General features: G+C 35.5%; 1 protein-coding gene across 1 annotated transcript in view; it reads right to left on the bottom strand.

Moving 5' to 3' along the window:
• Window positions 1-24,741, bottom strand: part of WDR49 (WD repeat domain 49) — a 124,107-nt gene that overhangs the window by 3,644 nt on the left and 95,722 nt on the right. The window contains exons 17-19 of the mRNA XM_087965279.1: window positions 16,200-16,312; window positions 14,615-14,761; window positions 4,365-4,534 (exon numbers count right to left, since the gene is read on the bottom strand). Coding sequence (XP_087821405.1) covers window positions 4,389-4,534; window positions 14,615-14,761; window positions 16,200-16,312 — 406 coding nt within the window. The 3' untranslated portion in view covers window positions 4,365-4,388. The remainder of the gene's footprint in view (window positions 1-4,364; window positions 4,535-14,614; window positions 14,762-16,199; window positions 16,313-24,741) is intronic.

Consider the following 24,741-nt stretch of genomic DNA (forward strand, 5'->3'; position numbering starts at 1 on the left):
AAATGAGGAAATATTTTATAGCACTACTACTTCATGTATATTCATGCAATTTTTCTTTCAGAATGCATCATTCACATCTTTTCCTTGGCTAGGGGGACAATAATAGAAATACACAAATGTACCAGTTTTATTTGTTTGTCTGCTTATTTTAATCCAGCGGTTCTGCACTGTTTTGCCAATTTTTTTTAATTTGGGTTTCTGAGAAGGAACGGATGTCATGCAATCTATTCCCCCATCTATTGCTTCTGTTCTTTCTGAATTAATTGCATGAGTCAACCATTGTATTCCAATCAAGGGCCTCATCTCACCAAATATCTTCTTAAATCGTATTTGCCTCACTATACTGACTTGTTTATTTCTCATGCTCTGATAATTAATGTATAAAGAATTAAGGTTATTCATGCGAACCCATTTCCTTTCTAATTTTCATTGAGTGGTTTAATAAATTTCATTTTATCAATATTCCTTCTTTTTCCTATACTAAAGAACTCTACATCAATTGCATCATGGTTTTCAACTATAATGAATTATAATGAAAGGTACTATACTATAGAAATTAAAGTTGCCTGACTCAAACCCACCATACTTCTATCACATATAGTTTGTATCAGTTTTTTTAAAAATGCTGCAAGCCATCACATGCTGAGAGAACATCTTCTAGATAATTCAGATTATGATCCTCTAAACCAGGGGTGTCAAACTCAAGGCCTGGAGGCCAGATTCAGCCCGCAAAGGGCTTAGATCTGGCCTGTGAGGCTACCCCGGAAAAGCAAAGGACTGGTCTGCAGTTCCTCTACCTGTGAAATGGAGCTCAGGGGTGCACCCGAGCTCCATTTTCACTGGCAGAGGGTTGCAGGAAGTCATCACAGCTGAAAACAGAGCTTGTGAGGGCCACATAGCCTTCTGAGCTATGTTTTAGCTGGCAGAGGATTTCAGGAGGCTGTCACATCTGAAAACAGAGTTGGTGAGGGCCATGGGCAGCCCTCCTGAGTTTCATTTTCACTGGCAGAGGGTTGCAGGAAGCCGTTGCAGCTGAAAATGGAGCTTGGGAGCTTGTTTTCACAGGCAGGGTACTCAGACCACCACAGGTGCCCCCGACATGAGTAATGTCAAGCTGGCCATGCCCCCACCACCACCCCAAGGTCAAACACAACCCTGATGCAGCCCTCAATGAAATCGAGTTTGATACCCCTTCTCTAAACCAAATCTCTCCATCAAGTTACTGATTTTTGGTATTTCTCTTTCCCCTTCGATGAATTCCATGAGAACACCACCCCTTTGAAATTGTTAAAGTCTATGTAATAAGGTTATACCTGCTCTGTGCAATTCTATTTATCCATACATGCATTAGCAGGTAGAGGTAATTACCAAACTGAGTTATTTGTTGAGGACTTGAAAACTGTTTCAGAGTTCTAATAGTACAGAATAGTTCATCCACAGGACTTGCTCCTATCTTGGATTGTCTGTTTATGGAGATTTTTTCCACTGTCAGATTCATTTCTATTTCCTTCTTCCTTTGAACTGAAATCTTTAACTTCTCTCTCATCAGTTGAAATGGGATCATTTGCAATATCCATCCTTTGACTTTTCCCTTCAAGGAGTGCTACAAGCTTGCATTTGCCAACAGAGTGGAAGAGACTCCAGAGAGCATACTAACTATTACACAATGTCCTTAATATTACAAGCTAGGAAAATCATGCTTAGGACTCTGTAATGCATATAGGAATGGAAAAATATATGCTTAGATGTTCAAGATGGCTTTAGAAAAGGCAAAGGAACTTGAGACATTATTTCTGATGCATGCTGAAGAATTAAGAAAGTCAAAAAAATACGAAAAAGAAGTCAGTATGTACTTCATTGGTGATAGAAAGGCCTTCAGTTGTGGCAATATTAAACTCTAGAATATGCTTAGAAAAAAAGGAATTTATAAAAACCATCTTATTGTCCTCAAAAAAACAAGAAACCTACACACAGGTTGGGAAGTATATGTTGAAACAGTCTGACTCCAGGTTGGCAAAATACTGAGGCAAGGAGTATATTTTATCCTTTTATTTATTCAAGCTATATGTTGAATATTTATTAGGGAAAGCTGGTTTGGAAGAAAATAAGCATAGTTTTAAAACTGGAGGAAGGGATTGCAATAATTTGTGGTATGCTGATGACACTAACAGCTGAAATGCAAAGGATTTGCAAACTCAAGTAACAAAAATCAAGGAGCATAATGAAAAAATTGGCAGTAAGTATAAGGAAGACTATCTAATGACAACAGATCCAATAACCTGCCCTAGAATTAGAATAGAATAGAATAGAATAGAATATTTTTCCATTGATTAGTTGATTGATTTATTATGTGACATCAGCTCAATTCCTAATGATTTCATGAATAGACTTCCCCACTGTGATCTATCTCCAGCCAGGCAATTCAAGTCTTACAGTAATACACCTATCATTACTGTAACTAAGTTCATTCATCTTCAGAATAGAATAGAATAACAGAGTTGGAAGAGACCTTGGAGATCTTCTAGTCCAACCACCTGCCTAGGCAGGAAACCCTACACCACTTCAGACAAATGGTTATCCAACATCTTTTTAAAAACTTCCAGTGTTGGAGCATTCACAATTTCTGGAGGCAAGTCATTGCACTGATTAATTGTTCTAACTGTCAGAAATTTCTCCTTAGTTCTAAGTTGCTTCTGTCCTTAATAATTTTCCACCCATTGCTTCTTGTCCTGCCTTCAGGTGCTTTGGAGAATAGCTTGACTCCCTCTTCTTTGTGGCAGTCCCTGAGATATTGAAACACTGCTATCATATCTCCCCTAGTCCTTCTTTTCATTAGAGTACACATACCCAGTTCCTGCAACCGTTCTTCATATGTTTTAGCCTCCAGTCCCCTAATCATCTAATCATCATTATCAATTGATAATGAAGATAGTGAAATGGGTAGTAACTTCTGCCTTTTAGGATCAACCATCAACAATAATGGAACAAGCAAGTAAGCAAGCTGTCCACCACAGATTAGCACTTCGTAGAGCAGCCATGAAGGCCTTGGAAAAGATATTCACATGCCATGATGCATCTAATGCAAGCAATGATATTCATTGCAACATTCTATGGAAGCAAAGAATAGAGTTTGAAGAGGTGGGATTGAAAGAGTATTGACACTTTCGAACATTGGTATTGGAGAAGACTTCTGAGAATGCCATGGGCAGCCAGGAAAACAAAGCCTAACAAAAAATGCATTATCAAAAAGAATCAATTCAGTAAAGGGATAAACAAATGTCTTGAATTACTCTACTTCATATATGTGAAAATCAAGCTTGAGATATGTGAAGATCAACAGAATGACCAACAAGAAGCTGCAGAGATTCTATTACAGTGGCAATAGAAGAGTGAAAGGCCAGGCTAGGGTCTGATTGTCCTTGAGAAACTGTCAGATTGTCCTTGAGTCACTAAGAGTTTCAATGATTTTATGACACTTTGTCAAGGTACACAGTGTGATCTTTTTACTGAAAGTGTCCGATTTCTGTCTTTTTCAACTGGCTGATGCCTAAGATGTCCATTTGTAGTTGATTCATTTCATCTTTCACCGTAGACTCTACCCGACTCTGTAGTACTCTACCCGACTCTGTAGTTTCTTCCCCAAACCCCAAAAACTTTAACCTTAGACTGTCTACTATTGACCTCACCCCTTTCCTAAGAGGTCTGTAGGGGGCGTGCATAAGCGCACCATCGTGCCTACCGTCCCTGTCCTATTGTTTCTCTTATTCTTTTATTTTTCTTATATGTACCCATTTCATGTATTCACAACTATGTATACACTTATACTTATTATCTTGTAAACAATTGGCAAATCAAATAAATAAAATAAATAAAATAAAATGTTGAGCTTCCCTGTGTTCATGTTTATTATGTTCCACATGTCAACTGTTATTCTAGCTTTGCAGCTCTGGATTTATTTTCCTCCATGGCAACATCAGCAACTATGTAAATGTCCTGAAGGCTTTAATCTAGCTATATCATAGACACCATTAGTAACATTTAAAAAAAAAAAACCTCAGCTCATCCTCAAGGGAAAAGACAAAATTATTCTTTCTTATTACTTTCTTAAGAGTGATTGATTAACTTGCATTGTCATCTAGTCTTACTTCATTGACATCATGTTCTTTGTGCAGTTCCAAAGTGGAAAGAGTAAATTTTTACATAGAAACGCTAAATCAATCATTACGTTTTCATGCTTTCTTTATAGTATTTAACCATGTACCTTTTTCTCATTTGAGCATCTTTTCCATCCTATATCTTTCTGAATGGGAGGAAACAAAAGTTGCAACTCTTACATTGTCAAGGCTCATATCCTTCATTCTTACCTTCCTTTCGAAGTCATGAATGATTCATTTTCGTTTCACCTTCCCTGGCTTTCTCTCACTTGTTATCCTATCTTGGGGACACATTTCTTCCTGCAACTGTCTTGACCATTTTTCACGGTCCAGAATTTCTTTGGGGAATAAGTTCTTTTCATCAAAGGCAGCTTTCAGAGCTATCAAACCAAATGAAACAAATTCCTTATTTCAACAAATATGTATTTTAATAAATATAAATAAATAAATAAATAAATATGCAATAAATATGTTAGTAAGAAATCTTATTTTCAAATCGGTCATTTATCCATCATACATAACTATTATTTTTCCAACATGTTGCTTTATTTTGCCAAGCTTGTGACTGACAGAAGAAGGTAATGGTGATACAGTGGTTAGAATGCAGTATTGCAGGGTAATTCTGCTGATTGCAGACTTCTGGTAGTTTGTCAGTTCAAGTCTCGCTAAGTCTTAAGGTTGACTCAGCCTTCCATCCTTCCGAGATTGGTAAAATGAGGATTCAGATTGTTGAGGGAAATATGTTGACTCTGTAAACTGCTTTGAGAGGGCTGTAAAGCACTGTGAAGCAGTGTATAAGTCTAAGTGTGATTGCTAATTATGGCAGCTGATCACAAAGCATCTCACAGTGGCTTACAAGGTCCATCTCTGGGGCACCTCGTTTCAAAATGAATGTTAAACCAGCAATAGGAAACATTGGCTCCCATAAAAAGTAAAGAAGAGGTGAGGGGTCAACCTATTTACCAAAGCACTCAAAGGCAAGACAAGAAACAACAGATGGAATCTAATCAAAGAGAGATCCAACCTAGAACTAGGGAGAAATTTTCTGACATTGAGAACAATCAATGAGTGGAACTGCTTCCCTTTAGAAGTTGTGAGTGCTTCATCACTGGAGGCTTTTAAGAAGAGACTGGACAGCCACCTGTCTGAAATGGTATAGAATCTCCTGCTTGTGTAGGGGATTGGACTAGAAAACCTCCAAGATCCCTTTCAACTCTGATATTCTATGCTCTTTGCTCTAAATCCTGTTGCCCCAGGTCCTCTGAATCTTGGTAATACCACTGTATTAGATTTGTGGCAAATCCAATCTTCATGAGAGGCCTTGGGAAAGAATACTTATGGCAATCAATTTAAGATTACATATTGGGTTTTTATATAGTGTAACAATCTTAGACCAGAAAGTCAAAATTCAAGTCAAAGCTTGCCCAAAACACTGTTTGGCATTAGGAAATTACATTTTTCTTTTCCCAACCTTGTGGTTGATTTAACTTGTACATTTCCAAGGGGAATTGGGGAAAGAAACAAACATTTAATAATACAACGTCAGCAAGATCTGTCAAATATTGTGTCTTTTGATTATTATTTTTTTACTATTATATTGGATTAGTCACCCTTCTGTGTAAAATAATTCTTGCAAATTTCTGAAACCAAAGAGTTAACACTAAAGCTTACCTCATTTTGGTTTTTCTCTATTGTCTAAAAATAGGATTTTTTTTTAAGAATTAATGAGACAATTCTCAAGTGCTTCGTATAAATTTAAGAATAGCATTTTATATTGAAAGCTCCAGGGAAACAGGAGAGATTCAAATGTCTGGCAAGATTAATAACAGTCTGGAAAAATAAGTATTTTGCCAACTGAGATCATATGCCTAGTTATAGTAATCAAGAATCAGTTTGGAAATTGATCTGACTTCCAAAAAGTTAATTTTTAATTTGAAAAATTGGTTTTTGGAGCTGAGCAGGATATTTTTCTTGGTTTATGCTGAATCATCAACATAACTCCAGTTTCACTCTTTTTGTTTTTCAGTTATTTTCCATTTAATTCCCAGTTGCCTCTTAATACACAGCTTGAAGAGGCAACAGCTTTTTTTTCGCCTACCATCAAAAGTGCTTATGTTGGTATGTGAAAGTAGTCTTATTGCTAGTCCTATTCCATTCACATTGGCAATCTATGAATGATCTCAGGTCTTGGCAAGAATGCTGCCTTTATGATAAAGATTCTCTATTCTGATATTTGATGTGGATATTTTTGGATCAAGTATCCTCCAAGGACACTATTTGGACATCAAAGGAAAAATCACATATCATATTGTATTTGCACAGTCCCAAACTATACTTCTTTTATCTGATTAAATCCTCTCTTAATTTGTTGAAAGATATCAAGATGAATGTTAGCAAATAAACATGTCTTCTTCAATTATGGAATACTGGAAATGAAATACATTAAGGAATTGTTTAGAAAAAGGCAGGCAGCGAGGGAGAAATCTGCTCATATCATTTCTGAAATTCCCCAAATCACAGATCAATCACTTTGTTTGTCAAACTAGCACCATCTAAGATTCATTCTTCCCTCTTCTTTCCATGGTAACTGATGTAGAGAGAAGAGAAAAGGAGCTGAATTAGGTCCTTTGGCATCAAACATCTAGAAGACTATTAGACCAGTTATCCTGATTCCAGCTCTTTTTTTAAAAATAATTTTTATTAAATTTTTTTTTTACACCGTAAAACATCATGGTATCAACAACATTCTTGGCATCTATACAAGATTTTGATTTAAATATCATATTGCATTATATTGCATTTATCTACTATTAAATAATATCTTTAGTTATAATTACTATTCTTATATCTTTATATGGTTTACAAAATTTTATTTTACTTTCTTAAGGGTTGTTTCAATTAACATTTTTGTCTCACTTTCTGGTTCTGTTTGTTAGCCACTTATACCAATTGTTCCAAATTGAAAAGAATTCAGAGTCGTCTTTTTTTTTCAATTTCATTGTTAGCATATTCATCTCAGCACTTTCTGTTACTTTGTGTATTATTAGTTCTTCATTAGGGGTATTTGGTGTTTTCCATACCTGCACAAAGGCTATTCTGGCGGCTGTTATAATATGTAACACTAGGTATTTTACTTCTTTCGGTAGTCTTTCTTTAATGATTCCTAATAGGAAGGATTCCGGTCTGAGCTCAATCTGATAGCCAGTAATCTCTTTTAACCAATTTTTAATTTGAATCCAGTATGTCCTGGCCTCAGGGCACATCCACCACATGTGATAAAATGTACCATCAACTTTTTTGCACTTCCAACATTTAGGACTCATATTGGAGAAGATTTTTGCCAATCTTGTTGGGGCTAAATATCATCTATAAAACATTTTATATATGTTTTCTTTGTATGCAGCAGATACCATTAATTTATCATTTATATTCCATGTTTTTTCCCATTCCTCTAATTCTATAGTGTATCCAAAATTCTGTGCCCATGCAATCATTGTACTTTTAACTATTTCCTCTTCCATTTTAACATCTAATAAATATTATATATTTTAGTTATAAGTTTTTGTTCCGGTCCCATTAATATTTTATCTAGTTGGTTTTGCCCTTTGTCAAATCCAAAATCTTTTGAGTCTTTTTTATATTTATTTTGAATTTGCAAATATGGCCACCAATCAATTATAATTCTATTTTCTTTTAGTTCTTGGTTTGATTTTAATTTCCCTTGACCATCTAATAGTTCTTCATAGCTTACCATTTTCCGTAGGTCTAATCTATTTGGATGTATTATGGCTTCTATGGTTGACAGCCATCGTGGGATTTCTGTATAGTGTTTACCTTTGATTTTTTTCCAAATTGTAATAAATGAATCTCTTATTAGGTGTTGATTGAAATAGGTATGTATATTACTTTTATTTTCCCACAAAAATGCATTCCAACCTATCAAGAGGTCATGTCCTTTTAATGTTAAGATTCTCTTGTCTCTTAATTTAATCCAATCCTTAATCCAACTCAACACCACTGCCTGATAATAAAGCTCCCATTCTGGTAGTCCGAGACTGCCTCCGCTCCTATTATCTTGTAATAGTTTCATTTTAATACATGGCCGCTTGCCCAACCAGACAAACTTGGATGTCATTTTATTTAGTTTTATAAAAAAATATTTCCCTAGTTTAATTGGAATCTTTTGCAATAGATATATTAGTTTTGGTAAAGTATTCATTTTCAACGTTGCTATTCTTCCTAAGATAGACAGTTTCAATTTGGCCCATAATTCCAATTCTTTTCTGATTTGCTCAATCAGTTTGACATAATTGTCCTCTTTTAATGATGAACATCTGGGTGATATCCAAATTCCCAGGTATTTCACCTTTTTTTACTATTTGGAGTCCTATTGTATTTTCTAATTCTACTTTCTGTTTTATTGTACAGTTTTTGACTATCATCTTAGTTTTATTTTTATTTATTTTAAATCCTGCTGCTTCCCCAAATTTTTCTATTTGTTGCAACAATATTGGTCCCGAATTCATTGGATCTTCCACTATAAATACCAAATCATCAGCAAATGCCTGAACTTTATATTCTTCATTTCTAATCTTAATTCCATAAATCTCTGGGTTTTGTCTGGTTGCAGCTAGTAACACTTCTAAAGAAAAGATAAATAACAGAGGCGATAATGGACACCCTTGTCTCACTCCTTTTGCAATTTCAAAATCTTCAGTATGATCTCCATTTAATAATACACTTGCTTTTTTATTTGAGTATATTTCTTGTAGTGTTTTTTCTATATTAGTGCCAAAATTCAGCTTTTTAATTTGATATAGCATGAATTTCCAATTAAGATTGTCGAATGCTTTTTGTGCATCTAAAAAAAATAAAGCTGCCTGTTTTTCTGGGTGAGCTTCATAATATTCAATCGAATTTAGTACTGTCCTAATATTGTTTTTAATTTGTCTATTTGGCAGGAAACCATTCTGGTCTGTGTGTATAAGTTCACTCAAGATTGGTTTCATTCTTTCTACTAATATTGTCATAAATATCTTATAATCCGTATTTAGCAATGAGAATGGCCTATAGTTCGCAATTAGTTGTTGATCAGTGCCATCTTTTGCAATTAAGGAGATGTATGCCTCAGACCAGGACCTCGGAAGTCTAGCTTGCGTTAATGACTCATTATATAGTTCCAGTAATATTGGTTCAAATATTTCAGATAAATTTTTATATAATTCACCTGGTAGACCATCTGGGCCTGGTGATTTATTATTTTTTTGTTTTTGTATCGCCTTTTGTAACTCTGTTAATGTTATTTCTTTATTAAGTACTTCTCTATTTTCTTCTGAAATTGGGCTCAGACTGTTTCCTTCCAAGTAGTATCTAATATTTTCTTCCCTAATATCTTCTTGATTATAAAGCTCGCCAAAATACCTTTGCGCAATTCTCTTTTTCTCCTCCATCTGATAATACACTGTCCCTTCCTCATCCTTGAGTTGCTGAATTAGTCTTTTCTTTTTCTCTATTTTTAATTTATGGGACAACCACCTTCCTGGTTTATTTGCTGATTCAAAGAAATTGTGTTTAAGAGTTTTTAAGTTACGTGCCTTTTCCTCAATATCTATCAAATTTAGTTCATGTCTAATCATCCCTATTTCTTTCTTAACTTCCATATTCTTTGGGTCTTTTTGGAGCTCATATTCAATTTTTTTAATCCTTTCTTGTAATTCGTTCTGTTTCTTCCATTTTTCTTTATTTTTCTAGCTATATAGGCTATTGATATGCCTCTCACAAAGGCCTTTGTAGTGTCCCATAAATTTAAATTTAAACTAGTATGTTGTTTTAGATTAACCTTAAAGAATGTTTCTAACTCATTTTTCATTCTTGAGACATATTCTTTTTCCTTTATTATTTGTGAATTTAATATCCATCTCCTTTTCCTTTTACTATGTCCTTTCCATGTAATTTTAACCGGGCTATGATCAGCCCATATATTAGGCATTATCTCTACTTCACTAATGTCTTTCTCAATTGTTGATTTAATATCAACAATGGCATTAAAGTCCCCTATCAAGCAAATATTTTCTTCACCTACCACTAATTATTTTATCATACAGTCCCTTATAAAACTTCTTCTGGTTATCCTTAGGGGCATATATCCCCACTAATAGTAATTGTTTTTGATGTAAATTAATTTGTATCATTAAAATTCTGCCTTGTTCATCTGCATAGATTTTTTTTTTTTGCATTTATCCCTTTTTTAATGTAAATTGCTACCCCCCCCTTTTCTTTTGATCTGCTAGTGCTGTAAATAATACACCCAAGTTGGGATATTCTAAATATTTTTTCTGCTGTTTTTGGATATGTACCTCCTATAGGCATATAATATCAACATTTTGTTTAGTTAATTTGGTTAATATTTGTTTCCTCTTGATCTGGGAGTTTAATCCATTGATGTTTATTGAGAGTAATTTAATCTCTTCTTCCATTGTTTATTCTAAATCTTCTGTTTATTCTTGCTTCTCTTTGGGGTCTTGTTCTTAGTCCTTCTCTCCTTGGGTATTCTCTCTTTTCTTTACCTCTCTCTTCTTGGTCCGTTTCCTGTATTCCCTGTTGCTGATCTTCTTGTTGGTCCTCCTGACTCTTGCTTTCTGACTCTTCTTTACTGCTCCCCTCCTTCCTCTGTTTCCATCAACTGATCATAAAGTTCTTGCACCTTTTCAATACTATCAATTTTTACTCTTCTTTCTTGCCATGTCACTAGCATTCCTTCAGGGACCAGCCATTGGAACCAGATGTTTCATTTATTTAGTAGTATCGCCAAAGATCTGTAGTCCTTCCTAAACTCTCTTACCTGCCTCGGAATTTGTTTCAAGGTCGTAATCTCTTTGTCTTTATACACCATCAGCTCGTCCTTTTTGATTCTATATACAATGTCTCTTACATTTTTTCTGGTGAACCTGATGTGGACCTCTCTAGGCAGCTTGTTTCATCTGGTGTATTTTGTATGGATTCGGTAGACCTCATCTAATTCTTTCACTATTTCCTGCTGGTCCCTTTGCAATGCCTCTGCTATTAAGTGGGACATTATGTCTCCCAGGTCTTCATCTTTGGATTCCAATACATTTTAGAACCTCAAATAGAATGCTGCATGTTCCATTTCGAGATGGATGATTGAATCTTCTAAGTCTCTGTTCATCTCTATTACTTTCCTATCCATCCCTTCCAATCTCTTATCTGTTCAGCTTTAGTTTCTATATTCTTTATTCTTTGTTCATTCTTCTCCAGTGTCTGTTGGATCATTCCCATCTTCTCCCCTAAATTTTGAATCTTACCCTTCATTTCTCCCATTTCCGTCTTCATATCTGTATGGTTATTAACCATTGTCTCCTGCATTTTAAGCATCGTTTCTTAAATAGCTGTTAATATTGCTTGCATCATCTGCATGTTGGCCGCATTGCTCATCTTTTCCATATTCAACATTCCTTCTATTGTTTTTTGGCCCACTGGAGATGCAATAGACATTGATGAACCAGACATTGGTTTTTTCCCTTTCAGGTTCGCTGTTGTAGTACTGGTCATATTCCTAACTTTATTGTAGATATCTTCCCACTTTACCATTCACTGTTTAATTTTTCTTTTGTTATTAGTTCTATTCAGTAGTTTCCCTTAGAATATAAATATCTTTTCCCTCTTATGATATTCTAAATTATTCAGATTTAATTCAATCTTTTATAGAATCTGAAACTAACTGAATCACCAAAATTAAAGAAGATAAAGAAGGGAGAGAGCTAAAGGGATGACAAGAAGGATAATATCAAAATGAAAGAAAAAAGGGAGAAAGTGTAATATAATATCCTAAAATATACTTGCTGTAAATTGTTCTTATACAACTATTTTATATTACTATATTATGGTATATCAACTGTATTCTTTATCTTTAACTGTAAAGTTCGGTTTCCTTTAAACAATTCTATATTCCACTTCTTATATATATGACCTTACTTATTTCATTAGTTGTTAGTAATCAATCAATCAATAATCATCAAAATAGTATTTCACCAGTTTTCAGTTTCATATCATTTAAACTTTTAAATTCTTAATAAATTCAATCAAACCTTAATCAAAATGTTATTTCATTAATTATATTCTATAAAAAGAAGTCCAGTAATATTCAATCACTTTCCTTTCCTTGTCCGTTCACGTTTTGTTTAGTCACAGTCTGTTACATCAGTTTCTCTTCTCTCTGTATAATCTCAAAGTGTCACTTCCGTTCTTGGGTTTAGTCCTGTCTCTTACTTTTTTTTCCACTGTTCTTCTTCTTTTACAAGTCACAAATCCATCAGATTAAACTCCAAATTCCTAGATAATCAGTCTAAATCAACTCCAAATTTTTCAGAACAGGTCCAAGATACCAGTCAATCTTTAATCAACTAAATCGGCTTTGATCTCTGTCTTAAGAGTTCCTTGCTTTCACAGCCGAATCGCCATTTCCCTTCGGACTTCCGTCCTCTTATTTAAGACTCACAGTTCTGCCGTCTCTCTCTGCCATTTCTCTCCTCGACTTTCACTTTCCGCCTCCTTCACTCCAAGTTCAATCCATCAATTGATGCCAAAAACGCTGTTCGTGCTCTGGTATCTTCCTCATTGGGCTAAAGCGCTGCGACTTCAGTCTGCCATCGAGATGGCCGATCACTCACACGTTGGAGCAAATGAGGTCTCCCTCGAAGCTGTCAACAGCCACCACTGTCAAACTTCTCCTCGGGCTTCCTCACACCTTCGTCTTCCCCTCCAAGGTCTACATGCCCCTCACCGGGGCTTCCAAACACGCAAATTGGGGATGAGAGAGCAGAGCTTGCTCTTCTCTCCCCAACCCGCTGCAGCACTGCAACCCATCCTGATTCCAGCTCTTATGGGAGACCAATGAACATATTCCAAAACAATTCCCACCCAGTTCCTTCAAACAGGTACCACCATACTGGTTCTACCCTGGAGTGATCAGTATTACCCAGGCTGATGCAGTAGTGGCTAACCTTTTCAGCACTGAGTGCCAAAATGGGAGCACACATGTGCGCATGCGCATAACTGGAAGCTTAGCTTCCCAGTGCGCAAAATAGGCGCCAGCCACCTGCTCTTCCAGTTTCTAATGTGCATGTGTGTGTGAAGACCAGCTGGCCGGCATGCATATGTGCTCCAGGGATCTGCTTTTCCAGCTTCAAGCACTCCCATGCATGTGAAGACCAGCTGGCTGGCATTCAGGTGGATGCCAGAACCCGGAAGAGCAACAGAGAGATAGCTGCATGCCACTTCTGGCATGCATGACATAAGTTCGCCATCACAGGGTTAAAGGATCACATTCTCCAAACATCTATCCACAAACCTTCCTTATCAACCTCTGGAACTCTAATTCACAGACAAACCCTCTCTAGCAGTGGTCCCCAACCTGTTTGGGCACCGGAGACTAGTTTTGTGGAAGGCAATTTTTCCATGGACCTGAAGGGAGGGGGAGGAATGTGCAGCCTAGATCCCATGCATGCATAATTTCTTTTGCCTGCTGGTCACCTCCAACTTGTGACACAGTTCCTAACAGATCACAAACTGATACTGGTCCACAGCCTGGAGATTGGGGACCCTCTGCTCTATAGCTAAATAATAATATAATATTATATTATTATAATATTATTATAATATTATTATAATATAATATAATATAATATAATATAATATAATATAATATAATATAATATAATATAATATAATATAATAAATATAATATAATATAATATAATATAATATAATATAATATAATATAATATAATATAATATAATAAATATAATATAATATAATATAATAAATATAATATAATATAATAAATATAATATAATATAATATAATATAATATAATATAATATAATATAATATAATATAATATAATATAATATAATATAATATAATATAATATAATATAATATAATATAATATAATATAATATAATATAATATAATATAATATAATATAACAAAATAATAAAATAAAATAAATACTCATTCCCAGGGTTTTAATAAGACTGTCAACTTCTATCCAGGGGGAAAACAAGATGTAAATGAAATAAAAGTTAAATTACATGGAGGTAGCAACACAAGATGGAAAGAATAAAACCAGTGAGCATTAGCCTGATCTTCTTCTAATGTAGTTATAAATGTGCAAAGAATTTAATATCCACTAGAGTTTTCAAATGTGTCTGGGCTGTCTCATTTTGGCACATGCCAAACACCATTTACAATTTGGATCACAGATTTTCTAAGTCTTCCAGATTTCTTAATTCCTGAAAGGGCTCCCACAGACCACACAATAAATGCAAGACCTCCCCATTACCTTCCTCTCATCTTAAAAGAGATAAGCTAGTGGCATTAATTTTTGCCTCTCGCCTGTGAGACTCTGTGTAATGAGAATATAATGAATATCTACTTACTTGCTGAAACAGTAGGTAGTTTTAAATGTTTGGAAAACTTCTCTGATAACTTCTCCCCAGAGTATTTGTCAGGGTGCAAAAATAATTCGAGCTCGTTCATATCTGTTATCTCCTTCAGGGCTTCAATCTTCAGTGACCTAAATACAACTTGTCCAGAACCAAAGGATCATTCCAAAAGCAAATTCCAGCGGGAGTAAAATCACCTAATCACATTAAAGCCATTTGTGTGGCTAAAAATGTTCAGCCATAAGTCAAATAGACTTAGAAGACCAATCCTCAGACCAATTGCTCTAGAAACACCCCATAATTTTAATTAAATGGCATTTTTTTCCAAGAAAGCTGTATAAAATCCATCTCTGGCCTGAAGTCAAATTTGACACAAAATTTGCTGCTGACACATCCAGTCACCTTCCACTTGTAGAAAGGTGTCAAAATGCCTTTCTTCCAAGGATTCGATTTTCCCGCTGGGAGAGCTCCGGCGCAAGGATACGGACAACTGTTTGAAAGCTGGATCTTTTTATTTTTCAGGAAGGTGGTGGACAGCGAGAAGTCTGTGTTCCTGGGCTAGCTGGCTTCTTATGGTAAGTCCCTGGTTTTTATACCCATTTATCCCTTTGTGAGTTTCGTGTGAATATTTGTATTTGTGCTTAATGTTTCAAATCCTCTTTGAGTTTGTCTTTATTCCCACCGGAGGGCAAACTCCGCGGGGTGCAGATGGCAAACTCTGCGGGGTGGTTAGATTGTATTATCATTTTTTCCTTATCTCTTTTAGCTTTATAATGGTTTTTTCATATTTGTTTTGTGGCAATCTCCTGTCTGTCTCTTTTGGAATTTATATTTTTTGTGTCTTTTGTCTGTTTGTTTTGCTTATTTGGTATGTCCTGTGTTTGTAAGGGTTTTATTTTCTTATTTGTCTAGTTTTCTTAATTACTTAGGCTTTTGTCTATAGGGATTCTTTAATACCTTTTATTTCTCTAATTGAAGGCCAGACATTGTGTTCCTACAGCATTCTTCCCTGTGGCTCCCTGGTTCTGTGGCTCTCAGAACTTCTTGTGGCTATGTCAATCATACACAGGCTTGCATGGTTGGGTTTCTCCCCAGTTTTAAGGCAGAAAGCACACAAAAATTGTAACCCTAAAATAAGTTTAAAGTTAGACTTTAAGAAAGAAAGAAGAGGGGGAAAGAGAAAAAGAAGAGAAACAGCCACATTAGAGAAGAAAAACTATTGGAAATCCCAATCTCATTCTATCTGTTTTCTGACTCTGTCCATTTCATATCATCATTTCAGTCACTGCAACCCACAAAGTAGCAAAAATAGTATGCCTATGTCCTAAATTTAGAGCCATCAATGGGGGTGGTGATGATGAATTATGGTAGGACTTTACTAAAGGAAGCAACAGGAATCAAATTCTGGGCCTTTAAAGGTTCAATTTTCCACAGTTTGCTCTATGAACTTTCTTTTAACAATAGACAGGATGTATTCCCCAAAATCAATAAAGAAAACATTGTACATCTACAATGGTATATACAGTATATGAAAGTGCATGATAATACTTAAATGTTTCTAACAATGAATATGGCATACCTGTTGGTTTTATCCCAGTCATTCTCGTGCTGAGATTGTATTTCTTTCCTTTCTCATTTTGTCTCTCTTGGAATTTTTTCCCCAGTATTGTGTTCTCCCATATATTATTTCCCCTAGATGGACAGAAATAGGAAATAAAATGAAATATATTTGACATGATCTTGAATTGTTTCAATTGCTCTTTTTTGTATAAAGGAGCAAGAGTTTGGAAAATGTCCCTACCATTGACAGTTAATAAGACAAGGTAGCAGAAGAGTTGGTCCACAGGGCAAAAGAAGACTTTGCTATGAAATGAACCTTGCTATCTATTCTCCTTGGTTGGCTCAATAAGGCTGAATGAATCAAATGAATGTCCCAAGTGAAACACCAAAATAAACTGTTCCATGGTACCAATGAAAAATCTTTCAGGACCAGCTCCTTGCCAAAACTATGGTCACAAGCCACAGTCATCCCCATCTTCAAAAAGGGAGACCCCAGCCTAGTTGAAAATTACAGACCAATCTCTTTATGCTGCATCACCTGTAAAGTCAGGGAATCAATTGTTAGCCAATCCATTATCCTCCACTTAGAGACAAACAACCTATTCTCTAAAAAAAAAAATTGGTTTCAGGAAAACACTATCATGTAATCTGCAACTCTTACACTGCAAAAACATATGGACTACACAACTCGATCATGGCAAAGCAATAGACACAATCTACATATACTTCTGTAAAGCCTTTGATTCAGTGGTACACGACAAACTACTCCTAAAACTAAAACCTTATGGTATCTCTGGACACCTGCATAACTGGATAGAAGCATTCCTGTCAAACAGACAACAAATGGTCAAAATCGGGAGCGTCCTATCAAATTCTGTACCTGTCAACAGCGGTGTCTCCCAAGGCAGTGTTCTAGGACCAACTCTTTTCATACTCTGCATAAATGACCTCAGTAATCGTATCAAGAGCAACTGCACTCTCTTCACTGATGATGTAAAGCTATTCAACACCATAGACAATACTGCTACCCTTCAAAAAGACCTTGACTATGTATCAGAATGGTCAAACAAATGGCAACTTCAAATCTCAAGAAATAAATGCTCTCTCCTACATATTGGCAAAAAAAAACAGAAAATAAAATACAAGCTGAATAGTCAAGATCTTGTTGATGATCCAAACTCTGTCAAAGATCTTGGAATACTCATCTTTAATGATCTAAGTGCCCACTGTAACTACATAGCCAAAAAGGAGTTAAGAGTTGTTAACCTAATCTTATGTAGCTTTTTCTCTGTAATATTACACTACTAACTAGAGAAAAAACATTTGCTAGACCAATACTCAAATACAGCTCATCAGTCTAGAACCCACATTACATATCTGATATTAACACAGTTGAGAAAGTCCAGAAATATTTCACAAGAAGAGTTCTCCACTCCTCTACTCATTGCAGAATACCTTATGCCACCAGACTTGAAATTCTAGACCTAGAAAACCTAGAACTACACCACCTTCGGTCCAATCTAAGTATAGTATATAAAATCATACATTGCAATGTCCTACCTGTTAATGAATACTTCAGCTTCAACCATAACAACACAAGAGTAAACAATAGATACAAACTCAAGGTTAATTGCACCAAACTTGATTGCAGGAAATATGACTTCAGCAACAGAGTGGTCAATGTCTGGAATACTCTACCTGACTCTGTGGTTTTTTCCCCCAAACCCCAAATACTTTAACCTTAGACTTTCTACTATTGACCTCACCCCTTTCCTAAGAGGTCTGTAGGGGGCCTGCATAAGCACACCAATGTGCCTACCGTCCCTGTCCTATTGTTTCTTTGATTTTTTTATTTTTCTTATATGTATCCATGTATTCATAACTATGTTTTTACTTATACCTATTATCTTGTAAGCAATTGACAAAAATTAAAAAAATAAATAAATTCTGAGATGTTTATAATAGTCAATCAGAGGCTTTTAGGATGAGATGCTGAATTTGGAATGGGCCACCTTTCATTTCAAAGTCAAATGCAAGTTAGGAAATCAAAGAATTTTCAAGAGAGATTCATAAAAGAGTTTGCTATTTTATTTATGTGTATACAAACTTACACACACACACACACACACACACACACACACACACACACACAGAGCCTAGCCATAAATAGACTGTTTATTTGAAAGTTAAACACACATTCATTTCGATGGTATTGTTTTTCTGGACAAATGTGCAGAAAGTTGTAATAATGTAAGTTAATACATCTTTTGTTATTGCACCTCAAGGCAATTTTTAATTGGAAGATTGTGTGAGTTTATTTCTGTTTGTTTTAAATAGTTCTTTTGTTTAAAATCCACACATCACAGTAACTGAGCAAAAAAAATCCATTTATTTCCATCTTACAAGGACACAGACATTGCAAAATACTCAAGGAATAACATTCTGCTGGTTTAAATATAAGAGGTGACTTTTGTTTATTCAATTGTCAAATGGTTTTGCGCAACCTTCAATCACCACAAAAGAACGAAATAAAAAACTGAACTGGATGTTTTGCAAATCAGTTTCCAATCAGTTAAAAGTAGAGTAAATTATACAATAGAAGAACAGTGTGTCTGTTTTTTAATGAAAGGATATATCTGGAGGAACTGGATAGAGGGCACAGTTTTTAACCTTATTGCCAACTTGCTGTATTTCTGTTCCAAATTGCTCCCCAAGTGAATTATCTGCCTGTTGAATTTGAAACACACATTTGCCCTTGCAAACACATTTTTCAGAACCCTGAAGGATGAAAAATCATGAAAAAGGCCATTTAAAATAAAGAAAAAAATAGGGGGGGAAGATTAATCACTGTCCCATCTCTTCTCATCTCATTATATCCTGGAAGCCTTAGCAACAGTTTTTCCTATCAATATAGGAGCTGTTAGTCTGGTTGACTATGACATGTAGTTTTGTACTGAATTACAATTTTGATGTGATTACACTAAAGATATTCTTTTTTAAAAGAATATTGGTTAAAAGTTGGTTCTCAAAACTTGATTGCATGCATGAATGAGTCTACTTCTATTGTAACACTAGAAGCTCTATTGCACAACATATTTTAGTAGGCTGATGTGAAGATAAATCTATTGTGAGAACATGTGAGTTAAATGAATTAATGAGTTAATAATGAGAACTCATTAATCTATCATAGAGCTAGTGTGGTGTAGTGGTTAAAGTACCAGACCATACACCAGCAGACTGTGAATTCTAGTATTCTACTTTAGACATGAAAGTTGACTGAGTGACTTTGGACCACTCTCTCTCAGCTCAAGTAATGTTGTGGTGCAAAAATAGGAAGAAAAAGATTATTAGATATGTTAGTCATCTTGAGTTATTTATCAAAATAATAAAGGTTGGATTAAATACATACATACATACATACATACATACATACATACATACATACATAGACAGACAGACAGACAGACAGACAGACACAGACACACAGACACACAGACACACAGACACACAGACACACAGACACACAGACACACAGACACAGACACACATACACACATATGTGTTTCCATAGATTTTCACGGATACAGGTATGTAGGTCTTGGCGTGTTTGGGTCTTTTCCCATGTAAGATTGAGAGTATCTTGGTGATGTTTTGATGAGGTCCCACTCACCATCTTCAGGCTGGTGCTTTCGGCTTTGTGCTTGTGTGAGCAAAGCATGATCAGAGATGCCGTCTCTCTATAAATACTGGTGGGGAGGTGTGGTGTGTTGGCTCTGTTGTAAGCGGGCTGGTTGGCTGTGTTGTTGTTTCTTGATTGGTTGATGGAGTTGATGTTTGCAGATTGGTTGGCTTTTTCGTAAGAACCTGTGTGGCTGAGGTACTGACTGTGTGTCTATCAGCCTCCTGTGTTGTAAGCCAGTGATCGGGGCTGCCGTCTCTCTATAAATACTGGTGGGGATGTGTGGTATGCTGGTTCTGTTGTTTCTGACTGTGTGTCTATCAGACTCCTGTGTTGTAATGACCTGGGTAATGGGCTGTGTGATGACCTTCTGAGTTCTATTGTTGTGACCTCCTGGGTCTTGTGCTGTAATCTCCTGGGTCGTTGGCTGTATTGTAACAACCTGGATAATGGGCTGTATGATGACCTTCTGAGCTCTATTGTTGTGACACCCTGGGTCTTGTGCTGTAATCTCCTGAGTCGTTGGCTGTGTTTTAACATCCTGAGGTTTTGTGATATAACCTCTTGAGTTCCATGATGTGATGTCCTGAGCGGATGGCTGTGATGTAATGTTCTGGGTTTTGGTTTGGCTCCAAGTTTGAGGTCTGGCTGTGTGTTCATGGCATGTGTCAGTTTGCTTAGTTTGGGGGTCGGGGTGTGTGGCAGCTGGTGATGCAGCCATGGTCTGGTTTCTGGGTGGTGGTTGCCTTTCGTCTATGGGATGGGTTTGGGTTTGAGTCTGGTGAGGGAGATTGCTGGTGGCGTCATGTACTGTTTTCGGTCCGGTGTTGGTTTCGTGGCTGGGACTCGTTTGTTGATAAGGGTTAGTTTCCAGATGTCTGGTAGGTGGGAGGTATCATCCCATTTATTCATGTTATGGGAGTGTTTCTCTATTTCAATGGCTTCCCTGAATATTCTCTTGTTGAAGTGTTCAGTATTGGAGATTAATTTGGTTCCCTCAAAATATATTTAATAAATATACTAATTTTAGCTTAGAACAAAAACCTGTTCTCAGAATCTGTATAATTTAAGATAGAAAGTTTTCAGCCAACATAGTTGGATGGTTAAGATGCTAGAGTAGGAATTGGAAGGCTCAGCTTCAAGTCTACCCTCATCTCTGGATGGCTTTGAGTGAGTTAAAGATTGTCTCTCTCTATCTCTCTCTCTCTCACACACACCAAGCTTTTAAAAAATACCTGTTTCCTTTATTTGTGCATAAGTTTTTATTAAGGATTTTTATTATACAATGAAAACTAAGCTTTTAAAGAGAAACAAGAATGGTAAAAAAATAAAAAGTGCAAGAAAAAAGGAAAAAGGAAAAAAAGAAAAGAAGGAATATGATAAAAATATAATAAAGATATAAAGATGTGACATCCAACTTTCATTACACGTATAAACAAATTTAATAACTCAATCACTCCCTATTGGCTTATGATATCTCATCCCATATCAATAAGCACTATAAAACAACAGCTTTTCAATCCTGGTGTAACTAAAAGCCCATAAAGGATTACCAAAACTTTGCAAAGAAATGTCTTATTTTAACCTTGATCAAATAAATCAGTGTTATACTCCTTCTGTTTCATTGTAATTAAAAGGAAGGAATATAATTAATCATCTTAATTTTAGTTCATTTTGTATGAATATTGATAAATATTATCATAGGATCTTATTTTTCTTCCATTTTTCTTTGTCACATTGCACAGAGTTTTTTAATGTGATCTTTTGTAGATCAGAAAATATTTTCGAGGTCATTCCCTTAGTCTATCATTTGTTTTTCACCTTTAATTTTTAAAACTTCAGCCAGTTTCCTTTGGATATGCAGTAAAGCTTTCTTTTCCAAATAATTATCTTGGCTTATGATTTGTAATTCCTCTTTCAGTACTTTCTCTGTCTTGTCAAACAAAATTTGTTCCATGTCTGTCATTCCCTCACTGACATCTTTTGGACATAAACTATCCATGGAATCTAACATCATTAGTGATACTATTGATATTGTAACTAATTTCTGGCTTCATTCTTTGAATATCCCCTTTAATACTGGTATTTCCCATGTAATGTTATTTTGTGTTATTTTGTAAGTCCCAGTTAATCAATACCAAAAGCTGGGTTGCATTTTTCCCCTTCAACTTACAATATTTAGTCCCCTCTTAGTGTCCAATTTCTAACATTATACAGTTGCTTATCTTTGTTATGAACCAAGATAGCTAACATATTTCTGTTTTTTTATTCTTTTTACTTTTTTATTTTATTTTTCATAGTTAATTCTGAAATCCAGATAACATTCTTAGATAAAAATCTTATTTAGCTTTTTGTGCTTATTTCAAATTCTTTAAGTTCATAAGTTTGTAATTATTTGTTGTTGCTGCTGTGATTCAGAGTTGAAGTTAAACTCACTTGGCAACTTTTCAATATTGTCATTCTAATGGTTTCTAGTAGTTTTAAGATTGTTAATAGGCAATTTCCAAATTAGAAAGTGAGTGTCCTTTAAGGTTCCACCATGGTTGTAAGCAAATTGGCTGATCTTATTGTCTCCTAGTGCTGAAACTGAGTGAAGACTCCTGTTCTATGGTTCTCTTATGAGGAACAGCCTTCCAGAACACATGTGGGTGATCTCCTATCTTCAACTTGCAGCATTTGGAAAAGTTCTAAAGAAATGGTTTGCTCACCCGTTCTTAGTTTTTAATCATAATTGTCAACTCCACTTTTATGAATTCAACTTCAACTTGCTATGCCTCCCTCAAAAGTAAACAAATAAAAAATAAAAATGCCACTGTTTACATCAAAGAAGAAACATCAATCATCAGTCATGACATTTGGTAGTAAAGTTGGCATTGGTGCATTGCTCACTTATGCAAGCTGAATTTATTTCTTCATGAATAATGAACTGTCATAAAACCCTGTGTGTCATGCAGTGTTTTCATAGCAGATGCAACCATTACAGAAACTGAACTTGTGTTTTGAGGGAACTAACCTAGAGAATGATTATGCTCCAACACTTTTGTAATCAGAAGGCGAGATCGAGTTGGTGGCCCACAATTATTGCTATAGAGTGACATGCTTGGGGCTCCATTCCTAAAAATATGGATAGAACCAGGATGAAATCTAAATGCGGTTGTATTGCATTCACACTTAAACTTATTGGAAATTAAATATAGTTTGAAAAATTGTGTTCCAGCTGTGTATGTAATAAATTTGCCCTTTTGAATACCGCCTTTCAGGAGCTGAATTAAACTTCCTTGGGAGTCTCTGTTTTGCACTACTCCTACCTCATATGTCCTGTACTTCATTTAAACATGGATCAGCGATGTCTGAAGAAGCCATCTCTCTATAGCCCCTGGATGTAGATCTCCTCTGCACTAATGAATAGCTATTTATTCAGGTTTCTTGACTGTGCAGGGAGTTCTCTTTACATCCATGCAAATACAAATAGGAACATGTTTCTCATAAAAACAAGAATGATGAAGCCATCACATGTCATTAAGATCAGTTTTCCATTCATGCTGTTAGGTATCTTGTGTGCACATCTGCATGCAATTTATATTGAGTTGTTTACTTGGAACACAGAAAAATGAAAGGCTCTAGTCTCATAACTGTGCTCAGTAGCAATATAATTTGCAGCATGATATACAGAGGTCTTGGAAATGACTTGGTAAATTAAAAAAAGCAGATGCCAGGGCTTAAATCTCAGACTTTCTGGCTACAAAGCAAATTATCACTTAGAGATGGTTTTCCCTCTTTAAAAAAAAAAGAGTTCAATTATGAGTCTTCCATCTGCTTCCAAATGGCATAGGATTTGAACACAGAAAGACATTTGTCATTACTACAGTTTCATTAGAGGTATAGAGGTATAGTTTCATTTAGTCAAGTATAAGTTCCAGAACTGAGATTTTCCATTTTAGACAAGACAGCTAAGCTTTCTCTGCTTTGCATTTTAAAACTTCTCTTCAAGTTCTAGCTCCATTAATAACCATTAGGGAAATTTATCTGGACACAAAAATCTTCAAATTCATTTTGAGTATGGCTACTTACAGCTCTATCTTAATGAAACAAATTAAAATTGTTAGAACAGTTAGTTAGAACAATTAATCAGTGGAACAACTTGCCTCCAGAAGTTGTGAATGCTCCAACACTGGAAGTTTTTAAGAAGAGATTGGACAACCATTTGTCTGAAATGGTATAAGTTTCCTGTCTGAGCAGGGGGTTGGAGTAGAAGAACTCCAAGGTCCCTTGTAACTCTGTTACTCCATTCTAAAATTGAATTGTAAGCCAACCAGAATCATTAATTTTAACAGGCTGCCACTCACATTTTAATAAACAAACAGAATATTCTCCAATCTTTATAAATTCTAGTACAGATTGGACACATATTTAGTCATTGATGCACAGGCTTTTTTGGTTTAAAGATGCCTCAAAGTTCTAAAGAAATGCATAACAGGCCACATGCCAGTGCAAAAGGAAAAGAGGAAGGAAGGAAGGAAGGTTGTAGACTTGTTTGGTAATGAAAATTATATTATTTTACCATTCCCAATCCAAATATTGACTCTCATGCACTCCATCCATCTTCTCCTACCTTATCTGAGTCACTAAGATTAATCTGAACATACTGAAAATTGGCAAAAACTGAAAAGCCCATGCACCATGGAATGATTAACTACAACTGAAATGTAATTTGACAAGGGTCATAACTCAATTAAATAGCCTGTGCTTTGTACACAGAAGACTCTAAATTCATTTCTTGGTATTTCCAGTTAAAATGATCAGGTAATAAAGAAGACCCTTTGCTTCAGATTCATGATTGAGGTTGCTAGTCAGTGTAGACAATGCATGTATCCTTGACATC

Source organism: Notechis scutatus, chromosome 4 (genome assembly GCF_049901735.1).
Source record: "Notechis scutatus isolate UNSWTSFEM ecotype Mainland chromosome 4, rNotScu1.2, whole genome shotgun sequence".
Lineage (NCBI taxonomy): Eukaryota > Metazoa > Chordata > Lepidosauria > Squamata > Elapidae > Notechis > Notechis scutatus.